This window comes from Drosophila santomea, chromosome 2R (genome assembly GCF_016746245.2).
Source record: "Drosophila santomea strain STO CAGO 1482 chromosome 2R, Prin_Dsan_1.1, whole genome shotgun sequence".
NCBI classification, from domain to species: domain Eukaryota; kingdom Metazoa; phylum Arthropoda; class Insecta; order Diptera; family Drosophilidae; genus Drosophila; species Drosophila santomea.
In genome coordinates this window covers 17,580,624-17,589,936 of record NC_053017.2, presented here as the reverse complement: position 1 = coordinate 17,589,936, position 9,313 = coordinate 17,580,624, and the positions used below count along the sequence as shown (strand labels likewise).

The 9,313-nt window shown below is 38.0% G+C and overlaps 1 protein-coding gene across 1 annotated transcript; it reads right to left on the bottom strand.

Moving 5' to 3' along the window:
* Positions 1-1,180: 1,180 nt before the first annotated feature.
* Positions 1,181-2,071, bottom strand: LOC120444915. Its single transcript, XM_039624908.1, has 4 exons — positions 1,970-2,071; positions 1,758-1,913; positions 1,531-1,701; positions 1,181-1,471 (listed from the first exon to the last, which is right to left on the bottom strand). Exons 1-4 carry the CDS (start codon positions 2,069-2,071, stop codon positions 1,181-1,183), a joined length of 720 nt encoding a protein of 239 aa, XP_039480842.1.
* Positions 2,072-9,313: the final 7,242 nt, after the last annotated feature.

Here is a 9,313-nt window from a genome sequence, read left to right as displayed (position 1 = left end):
ATCGCACGGTGGATCCGGTGGATTGCAGTTAAGTCCCACCCTTTCCCCATCTCTCGATTTCTCCACCTTTCATCATAAATATAAATTCTTGGATTGGGGCCTTTGTAAGAGGTTGGGAGGTGAAGTTTCCTCGTCAAGAGCTGCCTGAAATATTATTTTAATATTTTGACGAGCTTATCACAAGCTGATACAAATTCTTTGCAACAAATCAAACATTTCTTCTCCTCATCTATGCATTTTGTCATTGGTAAAAGCTAAGTTTTTGAAAGCATAAATTGAGCTGGTTTGCCCAATTTGATCCACTGTGCAATATCTTGTGAACTTGATTTGGGGAGCGAATGTGTGTGAAATCTGGTTTGTGTACATGGCTCAAACTGGATTTGGCGCTTGGGATTTTTATGAATGAATGAGAGTGGCAACAGCAGCTATAGTTCGCTTCCCCATGGCCATTTGCGTTTACTACGTAGAAGTTGCGGCTGCTGTTGTTGTGGCTTTCGCAATATGCTTTTCCACAGATACAAGATACAACACACCAGATACGAGCGGATACGGTGCGGGGCCTGTAGATACAGTGGGTACTGGTGTTGGTGCCTGGGCAAATAATGAACATGGAACGACGCGTCGCAGGTGTATCGCCAGCCAGTCAGCCCGTTTTCCTGTGTTTCCCGTGCTTCCCGTGGCCAATGTTTGAACCATAGCCCCATGGCTCTCGAGTTACTTGGCAGAGCCACAGTTGGCCACACAGTTCATTAATAAAATTCACTGAAGCGAAGCAACTCTGCTTACCCGCCCATTTATTTTGCCGTGTGTATACGTATACCTATAGCTATCCCATGGATTCATTTTGGGTTTCATCGCTTTTTCATGTATTTGCGAGGCAACATTCTAGTTCGGGTTTTCTTCGAAAACGTAACTAATTGAATAATAATCCGTGCATTTCCATATGAATAGCCGATTAAGACAAGTTGTTCATTTAGCATATATGGCTTTTGAGTATCGAAGATTCGGTGGAAACGCCTTGCTAGTCTCTATGGTGTATGCTTACTTCAGGCTTTCTCAATTGGGATTAGCTTGTTGTGTGAGCTTAAATGGATATCAGCTCATATGCTCATTAGTTCCCATGTACAATGTAAGCAAAGCTAATTAACTTTAAATGCACTTCCTGTCGCAGAGTCTTCGCTTAAATCCCCGTGCAGAAGTGAAGATGTGTGCTCAATTCGCAATAATTCCTGATAAAATTAGCACTTTGCAGAAATGCAATATTTATTATGTTTAATAAGACTGAAAGCGTAGGTACCTTTTTACTTTTTATTTGGTCCATCGCTTGAAGGAAGAACTTTACGATGCCCACAGATTCAGTATTCGTAGAATTGGAATCACTGAACATCACGGTGATTTGGTACTGTCCATGGGGAAACGGCGGAACGTAACTGGTGTTCAGATACCCGTTCCTTGCGCTAACCTGACCCGGCTGTTGGGGATAAAATAATCAATCAAATAAAAATAACAAACTTAAAAATGCATTAATACCGAAAAATGGCAGCTTTTGGCATTCGTGAAACGCTTAAAATGTTCCCAAATCATGACGCCATAGGGCAAAAAATTCTTCCTTTCGACCACCTCGCATAATTTGAAAGTCGCGTCAATTAAGAAAGACTTAAACTGGTTGCTGTAGTCCTTTATAAACACTGGCACTCGAATCTGAAAAGTTGTAGTTTGTATATCGGGTTTTGCAAAGAGTTTCGGCACAGTCTTACTGTTGGGTTATTGATAGGAAAAATTAGGTAGCAGTCCATGTTCACCAACGCCATGTTCCAACTAATCGCCTTAACTTTGCAGGATACATTTGTCACCCCCGACGGATTTGGTAGGCACTCGATCTTATTCAATTTGTATACCAACTGGGAGTCCTTCTGTTGGGATATTAACCTTATACGGACTTATTCCAAGTTCTGGGCCTAATTCTCACCATATGCCAAATAAAGCAGATACCCAGAATCACCAGCCACGTGAGAGTCTTTTTGATAACTGACTGCCCATTGTTTTTTAATGAATTTGGGCTTGAAAGCATTCATTACTGATATATAGTTTAAATGATAGACCAGAGGTCAGTGTTGGCACCTAAAATAAACGCTTTAAAAATCAATTAATTTTGTAAACAACGAGAACGGTAAACGCCATATATATGAAATGAAAAATGTATTCATTTTGCTGTAACATACGTAGCTTTTTGCATTTATTGGATAAAGTATTATTTTTATACCCGTTACTAGTGGAGATATATTTTATTAATCCGGCAGTTCTTTATTTTTCATTTGTAGAAAACGTGATACTATGTAAGTTTTTATTTTCTCTTTATCAAAGTGGGTGTAAATGGCGTTTTACAATTACTCGAAAACTATAAATTTTGCTTTATAAGGGCAGCATTAAAAGTTCCTCACGAACCTTAGTAACGAGCGCTAATTCCTATTAAAGATGAATGCTGTGCAGTTGACTGCAGTCTTAAAGTTCAGTCTCCAAAATGAACAGGTGGTTTGTCGTGACTTTCTTGCTGACCATTGGTCTACTATCGGTTTTTTCTATGGATGTAAGTAATAAACATAGTTTATAAATTCGGAAAGCATTTATGCATTTTATTCACTAAACTGTATGTCTATTTGCAAAGGACAAAGTGACTGGCGGAAGACTGATAGATATAAGATGATGACAAACGTGAGCTCGCCTACAAACTTATAGATTGCCTAAGGAAAAACTTAAAAGTTAAAGTTTTGGTCACCCAATTATTCATAGAAAATTTGTATGCAGGACTTTCCTATCGTTCTCTACACCGAAGTTATCAAAAATCGGTCCTCACATCGTATCGACAATGAATTGTTTTTTGAGAACCCACATAAGCTTGTGTTTTCATCTCGGCTAATTTAATCAGCACCATTCAAAATCAATGAATATATGATAAAAACCTATATTACCCACATTCCCCGGCTTAACTAAAGTGCTATCCACGCTGCTCCTTTTCGGTCCGCATAATCCCCATTAAATGCCATTCAATAGCCAATGTACGGGTAATACTTTAATCCTTTAAAGCAGCTGCAGTTGTGAAGTTTTCGGTTGGCATTCGACGTTGGCCGTTTGCTCTTTCTTTTTTTTTTTTTTTTTTTTTTTTCCGTACAACCCCATTTCCCTACTGACAGCTGGCAATTGTTCAATTATTGCACAGTGGCTCGGCTCTGTGGATCAGTGGCATATCCTGGCAGACAGGACCTCCATCGACATCGGCATCGGCATCGGGAGCGTGAACGGTAGCGGAAAAAGGAGGCAACGAACTATAGTTTAATCATAAAAAATGCATGCGCCCATAGAATAAATCCCAATGCGTCAATTGCCCTGCCCTCCGTTCCCTCGATGCTGTTAATTGCATATCAATGCAGCATCAGCATTGGGAAGTGAAACGCAATTGGCTTGCAGCAGGAGCAAAATCCAGATACTGATGATACCGATGATACTGAAATACCGACTGCAGTTCATCACAGTGTCATTGACATCGCACGACGGTGTCTATATTATATGGGCACCGCCACCAGCTGCTCGCCGACTGATAGTTGTAGCCACGAATGCCAATTAAACTGATAGACTTTTAACGCATTTTGCGATTTTAATTATTAACTTGGTCTATCGATAAGTCAGCCATCCAGCATGACTTCATTTCGCACATCTCCGCCCCGCCCCCCTCCTCTCAGCCCACCACCTCTCGTCCTGCAGGATGATGAATGCCTTTTTAATGACATCACATGTGTCCATCTGTGTGCGAGGGCGGTTGTAATTGTGTTGCCACATGCTTTGTAGTGTGTGTGAGCTTATAGAGACAGTGCTGTCGCTGCTGGCGATTTAATCCTAAATCGCACATAGTTATATAGTTTATATTTACATTAAATTTTACTTTATGTTTAGGAAGTGACTGTCATTAAATAATCAGCAAAATAGCTATATAAACTGGTTTTAAATTTAAACTAAACACATAAAAATTCCGTAATTTAAAATTAAATGCCACAGGAAATGAACACAAAAATGCATTCGTTAGCATGGTGGCATATATAGTTTATATATATAATTTATATTTACATTCATATTTACTTTATGTCAAGGAATTGACTGCCATTAAATAATAGCTAAAAAAACTGGCTTTCAATTTTAACTAAACACATAAAAACTCCAAATATTACGTATTTAAAGATTAAATGACACAGAAAATGAACACTAAAAATGCATTCGTTTGCATGGTGGCATATATTCAACTAAAACTGGTCATATTGGTTTAAATAAATAAATAGCCTTAATGTGTACCATAAATATTTTATGCTAAGATTATATGGCTAAAGGCAGAAATACCTGTCACATTCGAATTTTAAAGTGCTTTAAGCGAGGTAAATATTTTTGACTACAGTTGGAAATGCCAAGAAGTATTAACATTTACTGCCCAGCTTTCAACACATTTGCTGATTGCAAATGTCAGATTTCAGCAAATCCACCAATAGAGCTACATTTTAATAACCCCTGAAATTGTATCTTTTACAATCCAGTTAGATCAGGAGAAAAATAACCCAAAGTAAAGAAAATTTTGCCACATCTGAGCAACAGTTTTCGCATAAACTCGATTTGCTACCAACTATGTGGCAGCATGTGGTTTATCCATGGCTTATGGATCGGTTTTGCCACCCACATTCACTTCTGTGTGGCAACATCACTTCTGTGTCATGTGCCCCTGCACCCTGCCTGTATTCTCTGTTCTGTATTCTGGCTTGTCATTGCACATTGTCCTTATTTTAATGTTTTGCAATTTGGCAAATTTATTATGCCAGGATTTGAGTCACAGGCGCCCAACGTGTCATTTATTGCATTTATCATGGATGCACATCGACCCCGAAAACGTCACTGCGTCACTGCATCACTACATCAGTACATCAGTACATCAGTACAGCTGGCCCCACACAGCACCGCACACTTCAGCTGAACTGCCAAAGCCTGACACTGATTGCAATTTTAATTTACAATAAAACTCATTAGCAGTGATTGCTGTTTACTGTTAGTCGGAGACAGCCGTTAGGGCCCAACTAAATGTGCCGCAAGTGCAGCGACCACCCATCCACCCAGCCACCCAACCACCCAACTGGTCAAGTGGCCAACTCCCCTTTTTGCCCCAACTATCCCATCCTGAGTGCATAAACGTGTCGGTGTATTACGAGTTCATTTGCTCCGCACTTGCCGGCCTAGGGTCCTCATTCTCGTGCCCCTCCTCATCCTCCATTATCGTCCTCCCTGCTGATTTGGTGTGCCACCTGTGTTGACTTTGTGAGGCATTATCATTACCAGTGCGGACAACCTTAAGCCGTAATGTCTTGGACTCACGGAATCATTCACCTTGCCTTCGATGGGCATTCTAATTGCTGTTCAACTGTTCAGCTGACCAGCAAATCCCAAAATGTTTGACTGTGTGAATATGATTGTGATCCCGCTGGTAACAGTAATTCATGCGTATTCCATTCTACGCATTTGAAACATTATTATTACTGGCCTAATAAATAGTGATTTGGTTACAGGTACAGGTATTAGGTACATACGCACTTGCACTATGATTTATAAATTATTTTTATTCAATTGTTTAACTTTTTGTAATTTAGTTGGATATTTAATATGCACTTGCGCTTTGATTTATAAATTATTTCTATTGGATTGTTTAACATTTTTGATATATTTAATATGCACTTGCACTATGATCTATAAGTTATTTTTATTCGATTGTTTAACTTTTTGTAATTTAGTTGGATATTTAATACGCACATGCGCTATGATCTATAAGTTATTTTTATTCGATTGTTTAACTTTTTGTAATTTAGTTGGATATTTAATATGCACATGCGCTATGATTTATAAATTATTTTTATTGGATTGTTTAACATTTTTGATTTTAGTTGGATATTTAATATGCACTTGCACTATGATCTATAAATTATTTTTATTCGATTGTTTAACTTTTTGTAATTTAGTTGGATATTTAATATGCACTTGCACTATGATCTATAAGTTATTTTTATTCGATTGCTTAACTTTTTGATTTCAATTGAAAATGTTTTAGCCTTTGGCCTTGTGACTCGCTGCTAATTGTGCCTGTCCAGCTAAAAAGAGTTTATAATACGATTTTCGGTATTTGCCTCCCAATTCCAATAACTCAAATTTTGTGCGAAAGATCAACTGTTGGCCAAATTTAATATAATACGTAGTACGTACTACATTGGCTCGGGTTTTCGGCCAAATGCAATGCAGCTCATTACAATTAATCATGCGACCGGTAAGCCGGCTAAGCCGCATGCCACTGAAATCGAATAAACCATACAGGTCGATATATAGTCGTGCATATATGTTCATGTATAGTACACAGTCCACATAGTGTGCTGTCATTCACAGGCCTAAGCCGACAGTGTTAAACATTCGCGTCCCATGGGTTTGAATCCGTTTTAATTAAGCAAACGCCATGGCATATTTTAGTTAATTTCATTATGCAAGCTATTCGGCGAAGGCAGGCCTTTGTGATCGACCACAGCATGCCATTATTGCTATTATTATTACTGTTATTGGCTTTAATTAGGTATTACCGCCAGCATTCGCATATTAGCCATGGCTTTGTGCACACGCATTATGGACCGTGTGCGTGAATTATGTGTTAATTTATATTAATGATCTTTCCCCACAGTCACCGTTCGGTTGGAACCTGCAATTGAATTCCTTTTGCGAATGCTGCTGATATTTTAAAGAACTTTAAGAGCACTTAATTACGGATATCTTGATAATACGTTTACACAATATCTCAAACATCGATAGAGGCATAAGAGGTAAGAGAAACAATTTAAGTCGCTGGATAAATGGGTAATAAACAAACCACCACCTATGCATATTTTACGAAAGGCTTTAGCAGTTTAAGGATGGGTATCTTTCATCTAGGACAACCTAGATATACTCTTTAAATATTCACGGAACTATAACAAACTTACACTGACTTTCCTGTTAAGCTTTATTTCTGTATAGCTCTCCATATTCCTTAAAAATAAAAAATGTGGAAATGATTACTTTTCCTTTCCTTTCCTCATGCCATTTTTAATGAGGGGAAACATGTTGGCTGCTGGTACTTAAGTGAATGTAATACGAAAAGAAAATGTAACTGCTTCAAGAAGTGAGTGAACCAGGCCTGTAAGTGTAAAACTTCATCCAGACAGACAGAGCAGCCAGAGCAGCCAGCTCTCTTTTTGCCATTTTCCCCTGAATTTCGCCGGGTATTTTTGTTTTTTTTTGCATACGCTGACCAGTTGATGACCAGGTCCAGACAAGGACCACAGACTCAACCCAGGAGCAGACTGCCGTGGGGCAGGTGTTGTTGATGCCGCGGCGCTTGCGTTAATAATTATGGAAAATCAACGCTTCGGCATCATTTGGCAACTCATTAAAATTCATAAATTATACTTCAGCGTTTCATTAAAAAATCAGCCAGCGATTGCAGACACCATGATGTTGGACCTCCTCTTCAATAGATGCTGTGTGTGCTTTCATTTTTTTTAGTGCTAAAGGTAGTGAGACAAAAACGATTTAACTGATACGAATACTGTCATTTAAGCAATGACTTTTTTTTAGAGTAGTCCGTAGTGAAAAGGCAGTTGGAAAAAAAGCACATTAATCCAAATACATTAAATCGATGTGGAATGATTTAATTAAACCAGAACAAAAAGAAAAATTATAACAATGATGGTAATAATTCGCATTAAAATTGAGAGCGCTTTAAACAGCTTGGAAATAATTAACGATTGGTTATTTAATATGGTTTTTAATTTAATTTACAAATTTATCATCATCAATTAAGCTAATTCAACAGGAGCCGCTCCAATATTAATTATTGTGCTCGTTAATGTTTTGGTGGTTAATTAATAAATGCTGATACATTAAATGTATCCGGCTGGCTGTCATAGATGAAATGTAAGCACTTCAGTTTTTTTTGCATTATCTGGTTATCTGGTTTGTGTTACTTATTCTATTAATTGGTTGAATCCGTTTTGTATTAAATTAACATTTTCAGAGTTTTAAATTCAAAGGGAGCAATGCTCAAATTTTATTCAAATAATATCATTTAAATGCAAAGTTCAAGTTTTAATAATTAATGGCGCGCTCTACTGCCAATTATGCGGGATTACATTTGCAAGGATATCAAGAAATAAGCATATAAACGTATTTATAAGCACATCGTTTTCGGCAAACAAACAGACATTTAAATACACATTAATGTAATCAATTTGGACATTAATGATTAATTATTTTTGCTTCGATTTCAATGGCAATTCGCATTAAAGCCTCGAAAAGCAGTCAGGTTAAAAACGATTGAATAATTAAGGAAATTAAATAACGCCAGAGCAGCAAATTCTTTTTCCCTCTATCCGTGTATTTATTTGTTGCTGTTTTTTCGGTATTTTCAAATATGTAAATAAATATTTGCGCAAATGTTGTTTGCGGCATGGCAAGCTATCGAATAGTGGCAATCCAGCTATAAAAAAAAAAATAATTCAATCGCCCACATCCAACATCGAACACCCAACACCCACTTTTCTTTTGGCCCAACAACCGATTGCGGATTAATTAAATAAAGCTGCATGTTCGTTTTCATAATTTAATGTCCGTACTTCAATAAATATCCAACTATTGCTATAATTTCGCCCAGCTCTCGCTGCGCATTTATTTTAAAATTTTAATACATTTACAAACTTTCTTAAAGCCCATAAATTGGTCAAGCGCCGTTCACTGAACCGGAAAGTTGGCTCTTTCCTGCCGTTGGCCGCTCATTTAAACGCGTCAACGGCGATGATATGAAAATTATTTTTAATGGACGCTCTCGTCGAGGACACCTTGTTAATTTGTGTTTCCCTTTGGCAGTAGTCAAGGTGAAAAAATAAACTATAATAAGATATTCTTACATCCAACTAAGTAACTTAATCGAGAGAATTGTACAACCTGCTAGACTTGTTACACTTTTCTACAAACAAACAGTCGGGATATTGAAAAGAGCATGCAAAAGTCCCCTGCGAAAGCCAAAGTGTGTTATTTGCATTTCATGCTTCCCTTTTTGCAATAATTTGCCCGGCCAGTGCTCAATGAAAAGGACTCAAAGGGGCGAACCAGTGGGCGTAACAGTGGGTGTACACGTGGGCGGTGGCTGGGAGGCGAAGGACCAAAGGCGGAGCCCCGGAATCAGCAACAAAATATACAAACACCCAAACCAAAC